The sequence below is a fragment of the Acanthochromis polyacanthus genome, chromosome 13, assembly GCF_021347895.1.
Source record: "Acanthochromis polyacanthus isolate Apoly-LR-REF ecotype Palm Island chromosome 13, KAUST_Apoly_ChrSc, whole genome shotgun sequence".
Taxonomy (NCBI): Eukaryota; Metazoa; Chordata; class Actinopteri; family Pomacentridae; genus Acanthochromis; species Acanthochromis polyacanthus.
In genome coordinates this window covers 6,047,493-6,073,829 of record NC_067125.1, presented here as the reverse complement: position 1 = coordinate 6,073,829, position 26,337 = coordinate 6,047,493, and the positions used below count along the sequence as shown (strand labels likewise).

Here is a 26,337-nt window from a genome sequence, read left to right as displayed (position 1 = left end):
TGGATGTTCACTGTGTGTGTGGACAGTTGTATGTTAGGCTGAGAGATTAGTGTGCGGCAGAGCGAAGCCGGGACTCCACAGAGGACTGTCTGTCTTCAGTCTGACACCATGTTGACTTTAATGCACAGGCTGGTAGTCTGCCATCCAAAGAGGAGGAGGAAGAGATGAAATCAGTCTGGCAATTCATTGTGGATATACACTCAACAAAAATATAAATGTGTTACGGGTCCCAAGAATAGAACCACAGCAACAAAAATGAATACTTGTAAAATACAGGAGATAACATGCAGCAATGAAGACACTCAGCGCACTCGTTGTCCTCCAGGTCACATCTCTATTATCTTTGGTTTCAGTTAACAGAAAACATTCATTTTGTACAAACATCCTGGCATCACCGTCCTCACAAGTGCAACACTGTTTCTCTCCTCTTCCGTTAATACAGACTGTTCACATTCCCAGACTTCATTATGCTGGATACAATCATCTCTAAATCAATACAGTATAACCACTGTCTTAAAACACATAATTTCTTCTGCGTTTACACCTAGCTGCTACACTAAAGCAAAGACGTTTGGTAACATTGCTGACCTTGTTTTAGTTTTAAAATGATGTTGTTTGTTGTCTGGATGGGCTGAAAGAGAGATTAGGAAACAATGACACCCATGTTTGCTTCACTTTCACCCACATGTGAAGTGTATCTGGCCATGTGATAGGTCTTCAGCTATGCAGATATGCAGATTACTTCTGAAGCCACCTAAAACACTTGACCGGACCAAGATCGTTCACTTTGAAATGGCATTTTAACAGTGAAGCTGTCCTATCAATGGAGTCTCCACCAGAAATGTCCCTACAGTGGAGGTCTGCAGCCAGGCTGTCTCGCTGTTATCTGGCCCTGGGCAACTTTACAAGACAGATAGTTTGGGAATTGTGTTTGTGCTTTTAGTGAACTTACAGACAGACTAAATGTTCTTCATCAGATATTGTCCATAAAAGTAGAAACACAAAGCACATCTGGTTTACCGGCTCAGTGGTTTGAGTTTTTCTGGTCAGATCTAGAGGAATTCAGAGCATGTGGATATTTGGTTTAGTTGAGCATTTATGGGTTCAGGACACCTGGCTGAACACGAAGACTCTTTTCTAAGAAAACAATGAGTCCAGGCCCCACTTTAGCAATCCTCCATGTCTACTTCAATAGTCGTCAAACTCACGTGGTGATAAATATTTACAGAGTGAGTGAATCTCAGGCGGGACAGAGCCTCCTGGAAGTAAAAGGTAAAGCTGATGATTTTCAGAACTGTAAAGAAAAAATAGAATTAGCAAGTTCAGTCTGACAAAAGCTTTGTTATTGATGAAGATAATTCTTGTCAGTGGGTGGTCTTTTGATGGGATTTGTTGGCATTAAGAAAAATATACAATATAAATTTTGTCAGAATAGAAATAAATGGCATGAAAATTACAAAGAGCAAAAAGTCTGTCACATATACAGTATGTGCAGTGAAAGCCAGACCACATTTTGTAAATCTAGGGTTTGCTGAAGTGTAGAATCACATCAGCTCTTGAGAAAAACACCAATTTTCTGGCCTCGGCACCTTAACTACTTCATATAATCCATGCAGTGGGTGCGCTGTCCACCAAATGAAGTGCATTAGATGATGCCAAGATTTGTGATGTTATTGCTGTGTTTCTACAAGGATGGAAGTCTTCCAACCCAAGTCGCTCGCCAATGCAATACACCTATGGGTCAAAAAAAGTAGCTACACAAACTAGCTATAGCATTGTTTTTGATGTGAGGAGTCTTAAAACAGTTGCACAAAAGAAGACTGCAATCCCAGTTTAAACCAGAATAGAGAATAAATGAAAATTTACAATTATTTGAAAATGTAAATGATATCTGTCACACTAACTATGATAAAGTTCTGTTTCTATTGTGAACACTAGGCATTAATATCGCTGCAAGGGGTAATATGAGGTGTAGGAAGCACTCTGTCATTCACCTGGGTCGTGAGGTGAAACTGGTGGTGAAACATCCATGCCAATCAGTACAGCCTATCATATGGAGCTTTAGGGAAACCTGTTGAAAACTGACCTGATCGACTGTTAAGATGTGCACTGGCTTAGTTGAGGTACATTTCTGGCATAGAATAGCAAAGGTATACACACATGAAATACCTGGATGGGATGCTTGATTTTTCATGGCAAAGCAATAGATAGATAGATAGATAGATAGATAGATAGATAGATAGATAGATAGATAGATAGATAGATAGATAGATAGATAGATAGATAGATAGATAGAAGGAAGAAGAAGTGATCTGCAGGAGTTAAATGAAATGCACTGTGATGATACTCAGAAATGTCCACCAGCAGCTCCAACTGGCCTATAGGGGTTTAGAGAAGTCCAGAGAAGGTGTCAACAATGCTCAGTTCCTTTAAATACAGAACATATGTGATGTACTTTGACTCTCCATTAGAAGACTTGTACCAGACTTTACTGTGTTTCATCTCTCCAAGGTCCAGCTTCACTGTGCTGTTCAGGACTGATAATTACTGATGAACTTCAATGGAAAAGACCTTTGGCCAGTCAATATACTTTTTCTTTATGTGGCTCCTGAGATAAAAGGCTTGGAGGCCCCTGATTAAAAGTGTAAATATTATGACCTGGGAGGATGATCTTGGACCCTCCTACAGGAGTTTACTGACATCAGTGTCACCTGAGTTACAGACTCTACTGGTTTACCAGGTAATTTATCAGCAAAGCACTTAGATAATGATGTAAAACAGTGTCGATACATGGCCTATGTTTCACCGCTAATCAGTTTCCCCTTGTGGACAATAAAAGTAATGGAGCACTGCACCAGTTTTACCAGTACAGTTAGTAATCCTCAGCCTGACTCAAGGGTCAGATACACCATCAGGAAGTGTTCACATTGATTTCAAGAGTGAAATAGAGAACTGTCAATTGAGCAGCACAGACCACCCCTGTCCCTTTTGCTGTTCTGTCTTCCCTCTTACATCAGCTCCAAGCGATTCCATAGTTATTAACTGAATGTATCAAAAAAGTTGGACACCGCTGCTCAGTGTTGCAGCGAGAACCCAGTGGCCAGTCATGGTATTGCAATACACAATCCACTTACAGTGTGTCTAAAAGCATTTTTCCCCTGAATCTCCATTTTAAAACAGAAAACATGTGAAAGCAAGCCTGTAAGCTACAAGTCTTTCTTAGCTCATGCACCACTACAATATTTTTATTTCACGTGAGCCGGTACCATCTTTCATGTTTCTCTCAAGTTGTTGTGATTCAACTGTGGCTCTTAAACATTAGTATCATTGTACACCTTAAGGTTTTCATGAGACCTTTCCAAATCAAGGAGACACATATTGTCTCATACTGAGCAGAAACAACCATTTAACACCTCTGTTTTTACATAATGTGCATAAACGTAACTTTGAATCAGCCATCCACGTCTTCTAAAGTGTTGATATTAGCATAGTCTGTTAAATCCTCAGATCCTTGGAGTCTGAGAGACGTCTGTCCAACAATGCATTAAGCTTACTGGGCAGACGCTGGCCAAGTCGGGTGTGTTATTACAGTACAGCCAGGACAACGAGGCTTGAATCAGCAGAATACCAACGTGAATGAATGTGTTTTCATCTTCAGTCATGCTTCAGTTGGGGAAAAGCTTAGGTATCAAGATTGTCTCGTGTGATGGAAGACTGCATGGCGCAGCAGAAATCTGATGTAACAGATCCTGCTGGAGCAAGAGGAGATGCTCAAGAGCCGTCCACCCAAAGAAGGAGGATCGATTTACAGGAGCGAAGTAATATTTCCACATTGACTTCATGTACAGTATCTGTGTAATACCTGAGAACCCAATGCTTCAATCATGAGTCAGCACATGGTTTTACTGTTTTATATATATATTTATATATATATACTTTATTTTATACAGCTAGATGAATGTATACATAGTATACAATACAAAGACAAATGATAAAAATAACATCTGTACATGATGTGAAAGAAAAAAGTAACTCTACATTACCACCTTTTAGATGGTATAACTGGCCCCTCTGAACCAAAACACAAAGTGAAATGAACGTTCTGTTTAAGGGGATGTGGGGACCGTATCTCTCAAGGACAATGCAACTTTTGGTTACATTAATGTTCTGTAATGTTTGGCTCATTACCTCCGCCAAGGAGGTTATGCGATCGGGTCCGTTTATTTATTTGTCTGTGTGCGTGTCTGTGGACAGGATTTCTCCGAAACTACTTGTCGGATCTTCATGAAATTTTCACCAGAGGTGGATCTTGGCCCAGGGAAGACTCCATTCAAATTTTGTGTTGATCCGGATAAGGATCTGGATTCTGGATCCGGATTTAGATTTTCCAACTTTACCATCCACATCTTCCCTTGGCGGAGGTCAGAAATCTCGGATTGCTCTTGTTTATCTGATTGTTGAAATAGTAACGCTGAGTCCAGACAAATGCTCTTGCACTTCAAACTTCAGATTGTGATAACAAAACTGGACTCTCCTACCAAATATTTTGTGTTAAACTACACCTACTAAAACCGAATACAACACCAGGATGGAAAGTACACCTGTAGCCATTTGGTGATACACATTTTAGGGTGGATTTTCTCTTTAATTTCACCACAGATGAAAAACCATATAAATTTTGGCTGACATTATAACGATAGGCTGACGTGATGCATAAGCTTGGAAAAAACTACACAATGTAAGCATTATGTGTTCTCATTAAGGGCTAGAGGTGATGGAGCAGCCATGCAGGCGGACAGAAGCATGCCGGCTGAGGAAATGCCACTAGTCAACAAGCTTTTTACCCAGAGCAGCACAGCTAATCTGAACTTTTTTTTAGACTACTGAAGTCCAACTGAAATAATTTCTTTCAAAAAACACATCTTTGGAGCACAATACAGCCCCTGTATTCATGGAGCTGTGAGGAGGGTTATGGCCATACTGTACAGAATTCATCAGGCAGACTCCTGACCCTGAGCACTGTTTGTCACATATCACCGTAATCATGGCCTCATTGCACTGATTGCCAGAATCTTCTCGGAATTCATTTGAATGAACTATTAATAACGATACATATGAGGCCTTGTATGGTGTGGAGCAATCTAACCTTTGTCTTGCAGCTCAGCTAAAGCAGTTTTTCAGTGCTGTATGGCCTCTCAATAACCAATTCATTTCCATGTTTTTATTTCTGGGATGGCCTTCCATACAAGTTATTTTTGCTACTTGAAAATGTTTTCATCCTTTCAATACTTTCCTGTGCTTTTCTGTATCGTTGTATTTTTGCTGTTTCAACTATTACAGTATAATTGCTTTTTCTGGTTTTTACCTCTCCAGCTGTTTCAATGCTGCTCATGTCCTGCTTTTGGCTTTTATCTCTCTAATAGATATATCCAACTCAGCATATAGATATTCAGTAGAGTGGCAGTTAATACTGCAGGGATGAGCTGTGTTTCCATCACAGGAACTTTCCTTGAGACTAAAGGCCAATCATGGTTTCCAAATTCTTGTGTCCAAAAGGGTCTGCAGAGGTCTGTGTGATGTCAATTGCGCCATCTGCTAATGCCCAGACCACTTTAAGAATACGGACCATCTGCACAGCAGGACACTTTTCTCTTCCACCATATGCATGTCATGATGTACTATAGTCCACATTGTGTGGACTACAGTGTTAAGCGATTGCATATGAAGTTTTTTCTTTGTCTTCTGGCCGTAAACAAAGTAGCTCCCCTTCTTCCTGTGAGGAGCTTGCCATCATATTTTGGAATGTGTGTTTACCAGTATTCCCAATTCAAAAGGCATGTCAGTCTACTGTTGGGGTTTGAGGCTGCAAATGTCAGTGGACGCGAATATGGAAACCATGATCTGGTCTGTAGAATCTTCTGAGGAACCATAGTCTAACAGAAGTTTCAAGAAGACCTTCCAAAAGTACAGGAATTTTTGGGGAGGGGCTTGAGACCTAGACATTGCAATTCAATACAGCCTTTTTATTCATCTAAGGTAATTCCATTCAGCAGCTCAGCACCCATTGTGTTTAGTCAAAGCCAAAGCCAAAAAGCCAAAGGTTAGCTGACAAACTTGTCTAATAAGAGATTTGGATTGCAGAGAAGTAAGGGAAAAAGGAAAACCTTTTAATTCCAGTGAGTACACCAACCAGTATGCTTTATGCTGTCTGCATCGCTCAGGCAGACACCATGAACTGACCTGAACTGTTTCGACCTCTTATGTCCTGATTTTAAGCCTCCTAAGGTGAGGGTTTGTCAGTGAAAAGATAACAACAGAAACTATGAAGGTTCTTTGGCCAAACCATGCTTCTGTCCAGCTCATGCACTGAGGTGTCTGTCACTGGACTAAGGCTTTGTGGAAGGTTTGAACTCTTTGGCAACACAGAACAAACAGCTGAGCGTTGGTCGGTTTGCTTTACATAGAACAGACACGTACACATTACAACTGCACCGTACAAGCAGACTACATTCACTGTAAAGAATATGCTAGCAGCTTAGCATGAACTACACTAATTTTCCTATTATTAAAAATATTTTTTAGTTTTTGGTCATTATTTCAGGAATTCTTTGATTTTAATCTAATCTGTAAAGATTGTATCATGTGCGTAGGATCCATTGTTGACAGGCAGAGATGTAAAGCTGATCTGACTGGTATGGTCACTGAATTCTAACACCACAGAAACAAGGAAAATAGATAAAAGAACAGATGTAGAAACTGCATGGACCAATCAGGCCTTAAATGTGACAGATACAGTACTGTGTTTCACATTTTGATCAGTTTGTCAGTGACATGAGAAGAATGTCGGTTCACAGGTGAAATATCAGCACAGCACAAGTATTGAGGTTGAATCTCACAAACGTTCATGTCCTTGTCTTTCATCCTCTGTGGTTATACATAAACCTTATGGATGTGTGATCACTGTCTGCAGCTCTCTGCTCTGTTACTTTCTAGCTCCTTTCAGACATGAATCCCTTTTCCTTCTGAAGGCAAATTAAATGTTCCGGTCATATCTGGATGAGCACTAGAATGAGATAACCAGGCAGCTTAACAGAACCGTGGGGGTCTCATACATTAAACATAACACCCTGTACTGTCTAGTCTTGTGTGCTGCATGCCAAATCCGGTGTGCATATTAGTGTGGCTGTTTCCATAACAGTCTTGACATGTCTGAATAAAGCTGTAAGAAACATTTTTTGAAGGTTGTCAGTGTAACAGCCTGATGAAGCAGCTATGTTGCGTATCTCATATCTGAAAAGGGCTGTCATATATACACAGGCTTCGTCATCAGTCCTGGTAGAGGTAGACAAGGCAAACCTGTCACAGATGATTTGACAGTTCACAAGAAGACCGTTTTCCTTCTTTTGTTTTATGTAAGCAGATGTCTGTCCTTTCAGACAATGGAGGAAGACCCTCTCTGTCTCCCTCTCTCGGCGTCACAGACACCCCTTCAGACCCTGTCAGGCTGTGTGTGAGTATTTGCACCCAACACAGCTGTTGGTATCATTAAGGTTCATGTCAAATGTTCTCTTTCACTACCGTCTGTGTCTTTTCTGCTCTAGCATGGCTTCAGGTTGCACAGGTCCAGTTCCTGAGGCTTCCTCCTTCCAGAGCAGTGGTCTCTGGGCAGAGCCAGACCATTTTCAGTCACACAGCGCACCGGCCGCCTTTTAAAGCCCCTTCCACAGGACTTGGAGCAGTGAGACCAGGTCCCAACATCCCACATGGGACAGGGGTCCCCACATGCTCTCACTGCCACAGGCCTGTCAGCACTGTCACAGTCTGCTGCAGGACGACCCTCCATGCTCTGACACTGTACCAGCCTCTTCTGCAGACCATTCCCACAAGTCACTGTGCACGAATCCCAGCCTCCTGTCACCCAGTGACTGACAGGCCTCTTACCCATCGCCTGCTTCTTAGCCTCTATTTTGTTGCTATCAGCTAAGACACTGTTCTGTGCTTTGTGACTTTTCTCCTCTTTCCGGAGAGTCTTTTCTTCCTTGCTTTCCTTAGAGATGTAGAAGGAGTAGCGTACCCTGGGAGGGGTCATCTTGCCGACAGACAGCACCTCTACAGTCAGAGGCTCCTGCAGGGGTCTGGTGGCCTGAAGGATCTCCACAGATGTGGAAGTACCGCTGTACCGCAGCAGGCTGCCCTTCACCAGCAGGTCCCGCTCCACAGCTGACACCACGTAGTTTCCATTCAGGAGGTACATACCATGACGATTCTTCACGGCTAAGTAGTTTTCATCACTGACCATTCCTCGGTAGCCACGCTGACGGATGTCAATGTTGGAAGCTCCAACAGGCAGCATCACCACAAAGTTGTAGCCATGACTGGAGAGGAAGAGTCAAATAGATATTACTGATGGTATCCAATCATTTTTAAGAGCAGCCTTTAAATGCACTTTAGTAGCATTGCTGAAACATCATCAATACAAAGCTGCTTCCACTTGTTCTGTTTCCAGTACATGATATAAAACTGACTGGATACGGCTTGGACTTTCAGTATCTATGCAAGAGGCAAGGTTGACTTAATTTTTTGTCTGCCTATAATTTCTTTAAAGCATTTCAGAACAAGAAGATTAATTTTGGAAGTAACTCTGAAAATTTGGGGTTCATGTTGTACTTGAGGACTAGACAAGTATGTTTTCACAACATCAGATATTGTTTTTGAAGGGACAGAACACCAGTGTAACGGCAAGACACTAAGAGGGTTGCATTATGGGCTTTTTTGTAGTTGTAATGTTGCTCGACCAGGAAGTGTCCTCAGTACATTTATAGTGGCTCTTTCGGAGTCAGGTTTAATCTGCAGGAGCTTTTAGAAGCTTCTGCTATGTGTTTTTCTACGACAGAGGAAATAAATTCATGATGACTGAAAGTGAGTTCATAGCATCTCAGGATATTTTTCTGTAATAATGAAGCAGTGAGAAGATAGCTCAAACAGCCAAGACGTATGGCTGCCACAGGTGATGATCTCAAAAAGACAGTCTGAAAACTGCTAACTGTCAGAGAAAGTGGCTAGTGTTAGAGAGAAATGGTGATATTGTGTATGTGGAAAAAGTTTTACATCTTTGAGTTCATCTCATAAAAAATGGGAGCAAAAACAAGTGTTGCGTTTATATTTTTCTTGAGTGTATTTTTATCAAAAACACATGCTGAAAAAAGAGGGAGTCAACTCATAATCAGGTGGTCTTTTGTTTGGGCCAATAAGGTAACTTGGAACTGTCCTGTTTAGAATGATACCCCAAAGGGTTATACATTAGTTTGACCTGAAATCATAATACTGTCAGTGCCTGAATTTATGTTCAGTATGATACCAAAATTAGAGACCATAAAATACAGAACTAAGACAACTTAGTGTGAAGCTTTTATTAGCATTTTACACTGTCACAGTGCCATCTCCTGATAGGTGCTTTATATGGCAATTTTGAGTTGATTACTCTAATGATTAAATCTCATAAATGCTAAACCTCCTCGTGAACAGGTGGCATCATATCAGGTGGTCTTGGTAAGAAAGTTCAATGAATCACACTTCAACAGTTGTGCTAGCAAACACGACACTTAAAAAAAGTTTAGGACAAGAATATGAAAATGTTCTAGTATGATGCCCATTGTGCCAAAACAGGATGTCAGTATTGTATATGGTTCCAAAACTTTTATCTTTTCCTTCAGTTGATCCTCTGTTTTGGCCTGTGCCTGACTGATTTCAGCTCTGTGCTTGTCTTGGCATGATGATATCCAGACTGGTTCACTAAATATAACACTAAAGACTTGTATATGCGGACCTACTTACATAGGCTTGGTGAACATTCCTGAGACCTTCTTGCAGCCCTGGTTGTCTCCGCCACACATGCCACATTTGTCAAACTTCTTGCTAGAGTCCAACTTGCCGTCACAGCCTGCCTTAATGCATTTTCCCTGAACGCACACAGCGGAGGTGTCAGGAGAACATGGTGTCCCATCCACAACCTGCCAGGTTCAGAGCATACAGACATTATATCACATGCATCACGGTTATCTGGTCTACTGGTCTTTACATACTTGATTTTTCTCACTAAGCAAACATAATGAACCAAAGTGCTACATCAATAGAAAACCAGGAATAGCAGCAGACGGACTGTGCAGTGTCCTTCAGTGTAAACGAGATGCTGGCTTGTCTTTCTGTAACAAGCTTGTTTCCTTGCTGATTGCATAAATAGCTGCTGACAAGCCACAGCTGTGAAGTGATACTGTCCCTGCAAGTTTCCTCTCTCACCCCTCCATCCATCCTCTGCTGCCACCAACGTATCACCTCACACTGCTTGCTGTCCATGGAACTCGCTGCTACTTCTTGCATTGTGGATAAAAGCCAAACCATGCCACACAGATAGTTATGCGCCAACCTCTGAAACTTTTATGAACAGAAATGCCCATTATTTCTACCAAAATGTTTCAACTGCACCTCCCATTAGGGTTTGACTCATGAGGTGCTCAGTGGTGAGTAGGTCATTAAGAAGTACAATAGTTGATACCCATTAAGCTCAGAATATTAACAGGATTCCCTGGTGCCATTCCTCAACTTTTTAGACACATCCAAGTGTGGCAGGACTTTGATTGTTATTCACAGCAGCATAATGAGAGCTGACAGCATTGCTCTATGTACCGGGTCCAGACTATAATACCATTTTCACCACAGCCAGCAATTATCATGCAAACCACCCTCCAGATGGTTGGGTAATTGTGTTTTGTTGGTAATGTGAAAGAAGTCAATATGTCATTTGCCTAGAACTTTTCAGAACTTACTGGTGTTTTGCTACATCATTAACGCTGCGTACCCGCAGGGCTTTCTAATAAATATAATCTATGTTCTTGAACTAAATGTTTTTTTCAGTAATGAGAAAAAGTTGATTAAAACAGATCAGTCAGACTTTCAGTGTGTTTGCTGGGAGGAATGGTAAAGTGAACACAGTAAATTACATGCATACCTTTGGAGCCAGGACGTAAAAGTATCCAGTCCCATTGGCACGGCAGATGAGCTTGCATTTGTCCTTGGGAGAGATGCCTGAATATTTGGGAACCCAAACCACGGAGGAGCCCAGCCTGTTGGTGTTCAGGTTTAAGCCATTGAACGCCTCACACTGCTCCTCACGGAAACTCTTACCTGGAGACAGCAAAATATTCACAGATTAATATACTACAGTATGGAAAATTTGCTTATTCAGTTCAGAAATAGGTAAATAAATGCAGTATTTTTATTTCTAGCAGGCAACTGTTGATTGTACCAGATGAAGGGAATGGACAGCTCACTGGCAGATTTTCTCAGCTGTAGTTAACTATACAGTGAAACTAACATTAAATCCATGGTTGGTCTATTGATTGAAAACATCTCCGGCTGACATTTAATGTAAAATACTTAGCATACATACAAGATTGTGTTTTCAAAGACTATGTTTCACATGTAAGAGAAAAAATATTTAAGATGATGGAAAACTGTTGTGTTTGGTAAACTGTGCGTGGGGTTCATGTACTGTAAATTAGCCGAACAAAGCAGGAAAAGCTTCCACAAAGGGCTTAACACTAAAGAGTGGATGTGCTAATCAAAAATATCAGACTTTACACTGAACTCTTGGCCCTATGTAGCATTGAGCTAATCACTACTGTAGGTTGTAAGCTAGTTAGTCTGATATGCTAACAATTTCTAGCCATTGCTTTCTATAGACTAGACACCTATACTGTTTATTCCATTTCATGTATGTTCCCATGTTTTTGGTTCTGTGAAGGCTTCAACAACCCCCAGATTCTACATAGATTATTTTCTGTATCTCAATGCCTCCTGCTTCAACATTCAGAGACAGACAAAGCTTAACAAACCTTGTTGCAACTTGGTGGCTTTAAATCCCTGTTTAATTTAAAAAAAAAAAAAAAAAAAAAAGGCAACTAAAAGTGCTTATATTTAGTTTATGTGTCAAAAGTTTGTCTATGCAAATTACATTATGCTGTCACTAACTTGCAAAATAGCATTTGACATAATCTGGTGACTTTTCCCAGCAGACTTTAGTGACTTTTCATTAAAATTAGGTATAAACCCTGGACCAACGTGCCTACTAGCGTATCTAATTATGGTGTATATAGGATATATGTGGACAGCTGTTCTATGGTGACGGTTAGTTGTCAGTTGCATTCCTCAGTGTGTGTGCTGGGGACTAGCGTACCTGTTTCAGAACAAGGGTTGAGGTTACACGAGCGATATTTGATGCGTAGGCCGTAGCAGTATTTGCCTCCGTTCTCAGGGACGGGGTTGTTACACTCTCTCTTGGCCAACTGAACTCCTCCTCCACAACTTCTAGAACAGTCTCCAAACGCACCCCACTTCCCCCATCGGCCATCCAGCTGAGACAACAGAAAACGTACAGAACAGCTCATCAGCCTCTGATAAAAATGACTGAGCAGGATGGGACAGTGCTTCCCATGTTATCTCACCTTGACGTGCACAGTGCTGTTCTTATCAACACAAGCACCTCTGTAACAGACCTTGCTGTTGCCACAGCTTGTGCCATCTGCCCAGGGGAAGTGGCGGGTTTGGCAGACCAGCTGTCCGCGGGCTTTTCCGGTGCACCACAGCTTGGAGCACGGCTGCATGTAGGGGCAGGGCTTGGATCCGGATCCAAAGGCGAGCTCGCACTGACGGTGCAGACTGTAGCTGGAGCCGGGCAGGTTGTCAGGGAGAGATAGCTGCTTCTGAGGCTGGTCCAGAAGACAGTCTCCTACAGAAACAAACCGACAGTACTGCATGTAGTCAGGCTGCTGCTGGGGAAGCCAACATGGTGGAGCTGCACTGAGTTGCTGTTGATCACCCTACATAAATAACTAAACTTGACTTAAAGCTGCACACATCAGGATTTTTTCATTTACTACTTGTAATTGAAGTGGTGTGCGTTGATAACGGCTTTGAAAATTAAAAGTTTTGGTTCAGTCTGCACAGCTGCTTGATGGTTAGCACTGTCGCCATGCAGCCAGAAGATCCTTGGTTCGCGTCAAAGTCTGGGATCTTTCTGCATGGAGTTTGGATGTTCTCCCTGTGCATGTGTGGGTTTTCTCCAGGTTCTCCAGCTTCCTCCCACAATCCAGAAACATGATTCTAAGTTACCCAGAGGTGTGAATGTGAGTGTGATTGTTTGTCTCTATATGTAGTCCTGTGATAGACTGGTGACCCGTCCAGAATGTCCCCTGTCTTCATCCTAAGTCAGCTGGGATAGACTCCAACCCCCCGCGACCCTAATGAGGATTATAGATAATGGATGGATGGGTTCAGTCCCCATGCTCTCCTCTATCTCATTTCCAGGAGCAACGGGCAGCTTCCGTTTTCAGTATTAATCCCGAAGTACCTACCCAGTACTGCCTCTACCTGCCCGGCCACTACCAACATTAAACAAAGGTAGCAACTAGCTGGTGAACATCTGCAGGTAAAAAGTGAAATAGGATCAGGACCAGGATGTGATGGAGACCAACCATGCAGCAGGTGAAAGAAAGGTGAATAGCGGGCTTAGTTGTTGACAGAAACTCTAAATTAATACAATGTTGCTCTTCATTAACTGAATGCATGAAAATGAAATTACAAATGCATTTACCATCTGAATTTAACAAGAAGGTTAATCAGTTTCAATCAAGGCAAATTGAGGACAAATGAAAAATCTGATTCAAGTGATGAAATTTCAACTGACGGGGCACCCAGATAGCTCAGCTGGTTGAGCAGGTGATGTCCCATGTACAGGGGCTAGTCCCTGACACAGCAGACTGGGTTTGATTCCCTCTCATGGCCCTTTACCACATGTCTTCCCCCACTCTTCTCCTGACTTTCCTGTCTACCTCTCAGACTGTATCTATAGAATAAGGCCCAAAAAAAAGAAATTTCAACTGACAACATTTTACTGCTAAACTGGCCTATATGGTAGAAATAGTCCTTTCTTTATTTTGCAAAATTGTGAACCTCCTCTTGCATGCACTCCAATAACTGGGATGTTCTGTATTATGTTGTGTCACTTAAAACCTATAGCTTAGAGTATAGAGGGAGGTTTTAAAAGCAAATTCACATTATTCCACATTCCATTCCACATTATAATGGACACATACTGTTTCAACAAAAAGAAAATAATCTGTGTATAAATAATGTGTGAATGAGCTTCAAGCAGTTTCATCAGTAACACTGCATGTTCACTAAGTGTCTTCAGTCTGTACAAACACAGCGGTGGATCTACATGAGGCAGTGCAGCTGCCTCAGTATTTAGATTAAAGCAAATCACTCACACAGAAGAGACAGCAGTGTTGAACTTGGACGGTTCAAAGTACATGTTCATTTGCTTGTTAAAGTAAGTGGGCTGGCTGTGGAAGGTAATAAATTTTTGCAATTAATTATGTCTGTTACACAGAACTCCCTTACAATCACTTAGGGAGTTTACACGCAGACAGAAAGACTTGGCATGAGGAGCCACACTGAGGAGAAAAAGCTGAATGATATATTAATGCACTTATGAATGGTGTATTGAACGTGGATAGAATCAGCACTGGACAGATTAGAATCCCCAACCTCATGTCTTACCCAGTGAGAACAGGGAGGTACAGGGAGAACATGCATGCTTGGCGATTCTAAACTGTCTGCAGATGTGAATGAGAGTGTGATTGTTTGTCTCTATATGTAGTCCTGTGATAGACTGTTACCTGTCCAGGTGTCTCCTGCCTTCACCCTAAGTTAGCTGGATAGACTCCAGCCCCCAGAGACCATAAAGAGGATAACATGGTGTAGAGATGATGTATTATTATGTTTAGAGGTAGGCCAGAGTAGTTAGGGAACTTTGGATTTGTTGGGTTCTCTGTTAAAACTTCTTAAGGTCTTCACCTCACTATGTGACATTCTATGAGATGACAGACATGAACTAGTATAAATATAATGGCATTGAATTGAATAGATTTGGAAATATTAAAGGATAGATTAGAAGTTTAGCACTGTTTTATTTGATTATATTGTTTCTTTTGAGTAGCACTCATTGACCTGTGGTTCGCTTCTTCTTTTCCTGCTATTTTTGCCATACATACCTACTGTTCTTTAATATACTGTATGTCATTCTGCTCACTAAAAAGCTACAATTTTGATTTCAGTTGTTGTCAGCTGGTTTTATATGTTACTCTTATCCCAGAGTTCCAAAATTATAATTTCCTTCAGGACAGTTAATCATAAGTTAATTATTTACACTAAGGGGAACTCCAGAGTCCAGTGATAATTCTGTGTGTTTGTTAATACAAAATCTTCTATGTTCCACACAGTCCATTGACCCACTGCTCGTATTTAAATATTAATATCTACAGCTTTAAGGTAGCTTTTTAAAGTTTACTTAAGCCTTTGTCGTCTTGATTGACTTGTCAATTTACACATGGTATTAATATCACCTTGCTTTTGAATTTAATGGTGTTTTTCATGCTGACATTTGTTTCAAAGTATATTTCTTTAGATAAACTACTTTGACATGTTTGATCACATCAAGATGCTTATAAGGAAGAAGATACGGCAGTTATTGTATCCAAATCGACATATCAGTGAAACAAACAGAATAGATACATCTCTTGGCTTTAAGTACAACTGAATGATAAGTTGAACCGTGACAGCACAGAGCCAAACGCCTGTTTTCTGTGGGTACAATTAGATTGTTCCCAGCTGAGAGCTGGATGATGAAGCCTGGACAGAATTAGTGGTCCGTCTGAGTCCAGAAACATATACAGAAATTGTTTACTAACCATGACCTCTGTCCAGGAACTCGGTAATGATGGCTGCGCTGCACACAGACCAGGGTCGGCTCCTGTCTATCTGAATCAGCGTGGGAGACATCATGTGGTTGTCCTTCAGTTTCCCAAATACCTCCTCACATGCCTTCACATTGTCGTGGGGCATGTTGAAGACATGGCCTGAGGGGAGAGGGTGGGAACAGAGACACAGCGGTTGGTTGATTCAAGTGGTTTTGTTTTCACTAAAACATCATTGGTGAGCAGATTAGATGCAGAGCAGTTTTGCTGATGATGGATAAATTGATCTAACATACTGGCACAAATTGATACCAAAAATCACATTACCCATAAGGCAAAATGAGCTCAACTGATGTGAAGCTGATGTCATAGCAGACAGGAATGCAGCTACGCATGGGAATATACGCTGTGGCACACGTCCATGTACTAAAGCAGGCCTGACAGGGGAATTTAGTTCCCAAGGAAATCATTTCATTCCCTCAATACGAACATGCAGTACTTTCCGAAAGAAAAAAAATCTAAAGTATGGCTTTAACGTCTTCAATCATGAGCCTGGATCGTTTTCAGGGGGAAATTGTGTTATTACTTAACATATATGAGGACAGTGTAAACCAATGCCTCTCTTGGGCCTCAGGAGTTACTTGTACATCTGGTTTCAGGCATGACTACTACTTTTTTAACAGCCCTCTCAACCACTGATTATTGAAAATGCATAAAAAACTGTCACTTAGACAGACTTGGAGTGTGTGCTGTTTAATACCATCCATTAAACAGCATCTTAAAAGCAGATGGGGCAGAGTAAGCAGTGTTTGATTACAGTTGTTGTTGTTTTTTTCCTGCAACGGATTTAAATAGGTAATTTTGCTGCAGTTAGAAGGATTGTTTTGGTAAAACTACACCCGTAATATCTGCCTTAATCAAAAATTCTGGATGAGTTGAGAACAGCAAAACATCTTTCATAAATGTTGGCAAAAGCCTCATTAGCTTTGCTTTACAACTTCCCATCTACCCTGAAGTGAAAAATATATAATAAAACTTTACAGGTCAAATTAGCAAAACTTGACAAATGTAATTTGGGTTCTGACAAAACGCTAATCGTAGCTGAAGTTTAGTTTGTTGCTTCCAGCTGTTTCCACTCATCTTTCCTTTGAGTTTATTAAATACCTGCAGCATCAGACGGCAGTAGGATCCATATGAACGTCTCAAAAGTGAGAGAGTTGCACACATTTACACACAAAGAACAACAGCAGTGACTTCATTGATTGAGTTTCAGGTAAATCATCAGAAAGTCTCGGGCTCCATCACAGCAGTTTTTATTATTCTGTAAAAGTCTGATCTGATTTTCCTGCTTCACAGTCTTGCAGGTATTTCATAGTTTTGGTTGTGCTCCCATAACTATATACTGTATATAAAAAGTAACCTCACTAGTCATTAATGACCAAAGTATGGCAACAGACAGCCAAGTAACAATGAAAAGACATTTTATTGTATTACAGGTTAAGGTAGTTAGATAAATCATCATCACACATGGATGGAATTTTCTGTACGAAATAATAAATTAACTCATAAAAATATTTTTCCAGCTAACAGCAGATTTGGGCTGATTATTATCACTTATTTATTTAGTGTATGATTGTATTATGGGACTTTATGGGTTAATATTGATGATTTAGTGTCACCAAAATAAATAAGAAATTAAATTACTGTCAAACATCTAACTTAGTATTAATGACTTTGTATCTATGTACTAACATAGTTAGACATGCCAGATGAGTCTGTGCTCAGTATGGCAGATCCTCTACATGGAGATATGTTGGATGTGATGAGAGTTTTCCCATCAGCAAAGAATGAACGGACGTGCCAGTATTACTTCCTTAGGTACGTTCATCTGTTCTGTTGGCATAAACCATCACAGATAAGCTGTCCTGTCCACGTATGTTTATGACATCATGTGAAATAGTTCAGATTTTTCAGTTATCTCTCACTTGCCGTATGCAGCTGTCGGTGTACAAAGTTACACGGTGCAGCTGTGATGCTGAACATGCACAGATCTCAGCCTGGCTCTGTGAGACACACACAGACCTGCTGGTTCTGATTCCACCCACCTACAGCAATTAGGGAGACTGACTTTCAGATGGAACATCAGGTGAATGCAATTAAATAGGTAGGCCTAAAACCCTGCAGTCTCTTCGGACTCTGAGAATCACAGCCGCATACATCAACATGAAAGCTGCGAAGCCCTCAGGCCAGGCCAGTTTCCACGCTGATTATGCACATATACGTCTGTCAAACCCAGCTGCAAAAGGTTATATGGTTATATGCAGCTCTTGCCTTGAGTATATCTCACTGTATCCAAGTGAGCACTAGCATAAATCTGAAATGCATAATGCAACTGTTCAGTCTCTCCAACGCAACAACTTTCTTACCAAGTTCGTGAGCAGTGGTGAAAGCAGAAGGTAAACCATCGTCCTCAATGACAGAGCAGCTCCTCTTCGGGTCACACATGGTGCCAACGTCGGCCATCCCCAGAGTATCACAGGTTGTAGCGCCGCAAAGGTCCTGGTGACACACACACAAATGTGTTACTTGTGAGGAGCCCATTTCTTTATTATTATAGGAAGCTTGAAAAATCAGATTGGACTCGAGGTATGTTCAAAGCATGTTTAATGTGGCTGGGCTCAGCTACAGAATGAACAGACCATGAAAAGCACTAATTCAAAGCACACAGGGTTGTGGTTTGCTTATTCTCTGTAACTGAGAATGCACTGAGGCAGAGGGTGAAGGCAGATAGGCTGCCTCCTGGGTTTCTTTAAGGATGTAAGAATATACCTGCAGCACACAGCCCTGGGTAAAATAATCCATGTCAACTCCAATAGCGTCTTCTTATGAGTTTATCACTAACTTTGTTGCTATCTTCTCTCTATGGTGCATTTCCATTTATCTAGTCATAAATAATCAAACTGTTAAAAGGAACTGTTTCAATTACCTGCATTAAAACATCTCATTGGATGTTATGTGGCTCACCTAAAATATGGTGACCACATTTTGTATAATAAGACTTAATTTTTACAACATTCCAGCCAGTACAATATTTTATATTAAACAAAGGACAGGATACCAGCAGCATTCCAAGGGGGAACTGTTGACATCGATTCTGTTGCACCTGGGTCACTTTAGGGGGAGGGACACCGCGGCACAACAGATTTTTATTTTATTTTTTTTTATTTCCAAAAGTCACAGGTAACATCCAACATCAACATGATATTGAAACATACAGTGACGGAGTTAACAAAAATCACTTTTGAAGGAAGAAAACCGCGGCACCCCAGATGTGACCTGGAGGACGAGTGCGCTGAGTGTCTTCATTGCTGCATGTTATCTCCTGTATTTTACAGGTTAGTACGGTTAAAAACTGCTAATGTGTGCTTATGACTTGTCAAGCTTTAAATGTTAAATCGCTGTGTGTCAGTGAGATGTTGTTTTGTGAGACAAAATGTAAAAATAACGCCGTTAAAAATGCGCCACAGCTATGTTCGCGGGCTAACTGCTAACCGCGGTTAGGTGGGTTTTTGCTACCTCAGCATTGTCTGACAGGGAGATCGTCTCCTTCTCTTGTACGTTCTTTGGTTGTATTTGGCTCCTACACCTGTTGTAGTTCTAATCTGACATTCAGTACATGTTTGAGCAAAGACAAATGTTATCAGAGAGCATGTTTCATTTTTTAATGGTTTTGATAACAATAACTGTGTAAAATGTTCCTGGTATTTGCATGATATTTACATGACCTGAAAGTGCCTTTCTCCCTCTGTGATTGTGACAGTTAAAGTAAGCTCGTTTTTAAGACAGTGGTTATACTGTATTGATTTAGAGATGATTGTGTCCAGCATATTGAAGTCTGGGAATGTGAACAGTGAACAGAGACAGTGTTGCACTTGTGAGGACGGTGATGCCAGGATGTTTGTACAAAATGAATGTTTTCTGTTAATTGAAGCCAAAGATAATAGAGATGTGACCTGGAGGACAACGAGTGCGCTGAGTGTCTTCATTGCTGCATGTTATCTCCTGTATTTTACAGGTATTCATTTTTGTTGCTGTGGCCCTATTCTTGGGACCCGTAACAGTTACACCAACCTTTTTTTTTCTTCCTGTGGCATTTATCATGGTTACAAGTAAACAAGAATGAAGAATGAACCACTGTCTAAGCATCTTCACTGTCTGCACTGGTCAGTGTTTTTCTAAATTGTGATGTTATTTCTCTGACTTACCAACCAGCCCGATCTCACGAGGATTCGTGAAACTGTCACGTAAATTTTTGTTTCGGTTTCGTGCGCACCAACACGATTTCGTCATGTTTTTCGTGCCGCTCACCACGAAATGCTCACACTTACCAATTTGCATAGGAATTCAAAGAATGTCCGACGGCCGCAAACGCGATCACACAATCAGTATACGCCGATGGACAGCTGAGATCAACATGAATCCGCCGGTATAAACCACTTTCAGATGTGATTACCACAGCGGGTTTCGTTGTGAGCAACACGAAAAACATTTCGTGGTGAGCGGCACGAAAAACATGACGAAATCGTGTTGGTGCGCACGAAACCGAAACAAAAATTTACGTGACAGTTTCACGAATCCCCGTGAGACCGGGTTGTACCAACAGCAGATTCTGCAGCTTCAGTTTATTCGTTATTTTCTGCCTTGAAGCCAGAAGCGGCATTAATACATGGATCTTGAGTACCTAAGTATGCATTCACATGTAATCAAGTACTAGATAGGTGTTACCTAAAAATATCACCAAAAACATAAAGGAAATTTATCCTACATTTGGTCAACACTTATCCTGCTTCAAAATCATCATCAGTGGTATCCATAATTCAATGGCATCTATTGTGCTAGTTCAGTCCAGTTGCTGGTGGCAATGAAGCTATGAAATGATGTAAGAAAACTTGATTTAATTACATCATTAATTCCAATACTGGGCTGCACAGTGGTGGTTGGTGCTGTTGCCTTGCCGCTACAAGATCCCCGGTTTGTGTCCTGGGATCTTTCTGCATGGAGTATGCATGTTTTCTCCAGCTTCCTCCCACAGTCCAAAAACATGCTGAGGTCAACTGGTGATTCTAAATTGCCTGTAGGTGTGAATGTTTCTCTCTATATGTAGTCCCGTGATAGACTGGTGACCTGGACAGGTCACCAGCTGGGACAGACTCCAGCCCCCTGCCACCCTTAGGAGGATGTAGCGGAGTATAGATACATTAATTCCCATAGTTCATCTTCATACATCATCTGACTAACTGTAACACTGCATTTCTTAATGAGGAAACTGCAGCAATGCTCTGAACTTAACAGACAATCCTACATCCTGTAAGTCTCACGTCTTGATTATACACATTTGCAGATGCACACAGCTGCAGACAACATGGACATGTAGTTGTTAATACATTGCTTTCTAGCGCTCTGAAGTCTTCTTGGAGGACTTTGTGCTATACATGCACAGTAGATTGCATCCACATATTCTGCACATACACACTCTTGCTGTCCTTGCGCTCTATTGCCCTTGTAGCATAGCTGCTGCACACAGTTTTGTGCTGCACATGAACATCTGAGGAGGGGTCCGAGTGAACTCTCACAGACTTTGAAAGATGACAAGATTTATGCCATGTGGGCCTTCACATACTTGTGGGTGTGGAAAGTACAACTCTGGCCTTAGGTGTCCCATGGGCATTGCAACACAAATAAGAATTTGACTCCTGTCAGATACCACAAGTGTGGCCAATGGATGGACCAGACTTCCAAAACAAGGCTTCCCCTCAAAGTCAGTGCCAGTTTTTGTGTCATAACTGTGTGATGATCTTTCAGTTGGCAACTATTGTTGCTCTTTATGTCACAACTTGGATCCAAACTGAGATATATCAAGAAGTGTTGTATGGGTTGCCATGAAACTTTGCTCAGCCATTTCTAATCCCCAGAAGATGAATCTGTTGGATTTTGGGGATTTCCTGAACTTTCCTCTAATGTCAGCATGCAGTCATTGTTTTCGGTTTTAAATAAAATGTGTTGATAGGTACTGGATGGGTTACAATGAAATGTGTTAGACATATTTATGTCCCTTTAAGTAAGAACTGTAATAACTCAGCTGATCACCTCAGACTAGAGTTTGGGACTTGTACATATAAATAAATATTTGTTATTATCAAGCCAAACAAGTTCACACAGGGTTGATGAAGCATGTCAGTGCCAAGTAAATCTCTCTGTATTTCACAGTTTGTTGGAATTTTGAATCTGATTTCTGCAGTGACATTCCCAGGCACCAATAGTGATGACGTGAGCCAGCAGTGATGGATTCACCAGAGTAGAGGGGAGCAACTGCAGGAGTAAATGGAAATGGAGCCGGCTAAAGCAATTAAAACTACGGTGGAGCCTATCGGGAAAAGCATAGAGAGAGTTTAAGAAATGCTTCTGATGTTTCTGACAAAACTGTCAATCACAACTTTGCTTTGTGTTCATTGCTAATTTGCAAATTATACTAAGTTAGACCACACACCAGATTAACATGGTGAGCATAGAAACATTACACCTGCTTATGCATGTTCTAACTTCAAGAACCACCGCTGTACAACCCTGTTCTATTCCCCACATACTAACATAACTGGAGTACAGTAACTAATACTAATTGACGCTTCGGTTGAAGCCGTGGATGGTGATCCTTTACCACAATAAAAACAGAGAGGCAGAAAGTGCCAGTCATGGGGCCACTCCTCTAAATGTTCACGTCACCATGTGCCTGCACCTTCGTCCTGCAGTGGAAAGCTGCCCATTGTTATTTTGGGCATGTTCACATTCTGGCGTAACAATCTAACTCAGAGCACCACTATTGCTGCTGTACACTCTTATCTTGGCATTTACAATGACAGGAAAATTTATGAGTGCTTTCCCAATGGAAAAGTTCATTGGAATAATGGCCATGACTCACTGATTATCAGTGGGACTGTTGCCCTCAGACTTACTGGAAAGGTTCCTGTGTTTTAAAATGATTTAGCCTCTTCAGTATTTCTGGTCAGAAATTATATACAATCAAAGCGCCTCTCCTGTGCTTTTGCAGTGATCAAAGCAAATATGAACACATTCGATGATGAACTTGTTAACCCAGTGTTACAGTGAGGCCCAGCAATGCCAGAAGCTCCCTCTGCCAGCCATGTGTATTCCACACCGCTCGCTTTCCATAACCTATTACAAGATTCTTTCCAGTGCAGCAGCTGCACTCATTGTGCCCTACAAGGACAACGATACCGGACCTGGATTTTCCTACATATCATGACCTTGGTGGTAAATAAGGCATCTTTCCCAGCACTGGGATGACTCTTCATTCATTTTGACCTTCAAGTGTTTTGTATGTTGCTATGCAGTGAAAGAGAGAGGCTGTGTATCAGAGGGTCAGCCAGAGCCAGAGTGGACCTAATGGAAAGCAGGCAGCAATGACGACCAGGCATCAGAGAGGGAGACAGTGAGAAGTTAGTAACTACAGAGAAAGATTTACGAGGCAGTGTTCACAGCTCGGGTGGTCACATGGGATTATCTGACAGCTGTGAGCAGGCTGGATGCTTTAGATAGTGTCAGCTTACATCAGCTTGAATGAATGAGGGAGTGATTTGAATTTTATATGGATTTTAATGAAATTTTCTGATCATTTAAAGGTGGCTAACATTGGCAGATACTGACCCAGTTCTTATTCATTTAAAGCAGACAGAGGTGAGGTCTTTCATGGAAAGAACTGGCTCAGTTGGTCTTTTCCTGTGAGTCATTGCAGCAGCCAACACAGAAGTTTAGAAAGGGACTTGCAGAGTTGTGCAGATGACAAGTTGCACCAACCTGGGCTAAAGCCTGTATATAAGGTGAGATTTAGGACTGGAGAGATACTAAGCAACAATAAAGAGATGCAAAACAACCAAGGAGACATGAAACAACCACAGCAACACAAAACGACTCAAAAGAGACACCAAAAGAACACAAAGAGACAGAAAACAACTACAAAGAGAGACAAAATGACCACAAAACAGCTGCAGAATGAACAAAAAGAGGTGCAAAATGTCTGCAAGGTAATGCAAAACAACCACGGCAACACCAAACAACTATAATGAGAGACAAAGTGATTACAAAGAGACAAAACCACCACAGAGAGGAAGACGATGAACACTAACAGGTGCAAAAAGAGACACAAAACACCTCAAAGGGAATGCAAAATGATGACAGACACACAATCAACATAAGACACAAAACAACTACAAAGACACATCAACAACGAAAAAAGGCCTCGAAGTTATAACGAGACACAACACAACTACATAAATGCATAAACAGATGCAAAATAACCTCAGACACAAAATGACTAAAAAAGGTTCAGCTGCAAAAACAAACAAAAAAACCTTCACACTTTGCATCTTTTTCTGTTTAGTTGTCTAAGTGGGGTGGAGGCCTTTGCATGTTTGTTCCCTAATCTTTCCCCGAGTGCAGCATTTTAATTGTATTCTTTGCAACACCAAATGTGATGCACAACTGCTGGGGTTAATGCAGCTCACTCATCCTGCTTACCTGTTTGGTGAACAGTATTGCAGTGTCCCAGTACTCAGGGTGCTTGTCACTGTGTTTATTCAACTTCTTCTGCCAGGAGCAGAAGTTGCGCAGAGTCAGGGCAGCATTGCTGGAAACCTTCGGTCCTTTGTCAGCTTCATTTATCACCATGAAGCCCACCACCACTATGTTTATGGAGTTCAGGATGCTGGGGTGCTTGTAAAGCCTGGCTGCTACTGACATCAAGGTCAGGAGGTAATGCTTCAGGTCATCCCCGTGAAATTTGGCCATAGATTCATCTGCCACCACCAGCACCTCCACAAACCTGGGGATGGAAGCAAACCGTTTGGACCTCCCCAAGGATTTCAACACAGTTTCAGTTAAGCCATCAATCTCCAGTTCGCTCATGTACTTGTATTTCTCCAGAGAAATGGTGAAGTTGGTGTCAGGTGTAACTCCACACCTGCTGGTGAAGTTGCCACCTGAGTGCGCAGCGCGTCTCCGGCGACGGATAACATGCGTCCTGTCGAAAGAGTTTCCATATCCAGGCGCATCTTCATTCCTGCTCTGACTGATGAAATACTCCATTCCGTTATAGGAGAAGCCTCCCTGTAGACCTTTACACAGGCTGAGAGCGGCGAAGGAGTCCGGGTCTGCGTTGACATCACCGGAGTAGAAGCATTCCCTGAGGTCAGCGGCTGCAGAGGCGTTGGATGCTGTGGAGTGGCTCTCAGGCAGCATGCTGCCAGCTGCAAGGAAACTAGAATCTGGCATGAGGTGGAGGTAAAATTCCTGTTTGAATGCACTGAGTCTAAAAACAACCTGTCTTTCATTCATCTGCTCCGTGCGTCGGTGCACATGCTTTTCATGCTTTTGATGGTCCACGCGAACAGGTATGCAGAAATCCACCTCAAAGCAACATGTCAGCTTCCAATAAAGGAGGAATTGTGTAAAAACAACCAAAGAACTAATATGTGCAGCCATCTCTGCTCCTGCGCAGGAGAGTCCACTGAGTAAATCAGCTGCGGTGCGTTTGCATGCACTTAAGAAGTTGTGCGCAATGGCACCGAGCGCCGCGTCCTCAGAAAAAAATCAAAACTATGCGCCCGCGCTTCCTTCCACCTTCCTTCCCATCTTGCACCGTTTTCACTCTGGTCACCAACTTCTCTGGGCTGCTGAGCTTTAAAGTCGCGCATAAACACCGACGATCACTGTCAACTGAAATCTGAGTACATGCGCAAGAGAGAGCTCATTGGTCATGCTTCTCGGTTTGTGCTGCAGACCGCAGCCACTTGTAACTCTCCAAATATTATTGTTGCTTTACAGCATGTGCGACACGAGCTGGAGCATCCTCCTCCTCCCACCTCAGAGTCAAGTTCACAAGGAACAAAAGGCTTTTGGACGTTTGTTTTAAAACACAGTTGCAGTCTTCACCTACCTGTTTACACCGGCGAAATATTAATTTAATAACGTGCATATTTTAAAACACTTTCGCCTCCGAAACTTTTTTCTGTTATTTATTTATTTCCGTTTTCCATAATATGTAAAAACAAAAAAAAAGAAGAAGAAAAAAATCACCTTAAATAGGTTTGAGTTAAAAGAGAAAAACACCGAACAGCAAAAATGTAAGAAAATTCTGTATGTTGCAGATGCCAAACTTACAGCGCAAGTACAAACTTAAATGCAGGCAAATAGTGACACCTGCTCGTACCTGAAGATTAGAAAAGTTCCAGCTGAGAATGCAGTTCTCTGTGCTGTGGCCCCATCTGGCGGTAGGTTCTTAACCTGCAGCTCCAGGATCGTTTTATCTTTAACGTTCGAGCATTCTTCTGGCACTGACGCTCTAAAAAGTGATGTCCGTGGTGTCTGGCAGAGCACGTGTTTAGTCTGGTAACACAACAGAAGCCTTACAGAGGAACTCCTACACAGCACAATAGAAAAAAAAGCTTTTATA

At 41.6% G+C, this 26,337-nt stretch overlaps 1 protein-coding gene across 1 annotated transcript; it reads right to left on the bottom strand.

The window, feature by feature from the left end:
• Nucleotides 1–6,441: 6,441 nt before the first annotated feature.
• LOC110966707 (A disintegrin and metalloproteinase with thrombospondin motifs 15) lies at nucleotides 6,442–25,679 on the bottom strand. The gene is made up of 8 exons (XM_022216151.2): nucleotides 24,405–25,679; nucleotides 18,239–18,371; nucleotides 15,807–15,974; nucleotides 12,501–12,784; nucleotides 12,233–12,410; nucleotides 11,006–11,181; nucleotides 9,835–10,010; nucleotides 6,442–8,375 (listed from the first exon to the last, which is right to left on the bottom strand). The coding sequence occupies exons 1-8, from the start codon at nucleotides 25,365–25,367 to the stop codon at nucleotides 7,598–7,600; spliced, it is 2,856 nt and encodes a 951-aa protein (XP_022071843.1). The 5' UTR covers nucleotides 25,368–25,679; the 3' UTR covers nucleotides 6,442–7,597.
• Nucleotides 25,680–26,337: the final 658 nt, after the last annotated feature.

Bases quoted from the DNA above. Each gene is read 5' to 3' on its own strand.
- LOC110966707 (XM_022216151.2), bottom strand. From the start codon at position 25,367: ATGGCTGCACATATTAGTTCTTTGGTTGTTTTTACACAATTCCTCCTT. The intron at 18,372-24,404 runs GTAAGCAGGATG...GTGTGTCACCAG, and splicing joins CAATACTGTTCACCAAACAG to GACCTTTGCGGCGCTACAAC. The intron at 11,182-12,232 runs GTACGCTAGTCC...TGCTGTCTCCAG, and splicing joins CAACCCTTGTTCTGAAACAG to GTAAGAGTTTCCGTGAGGAG.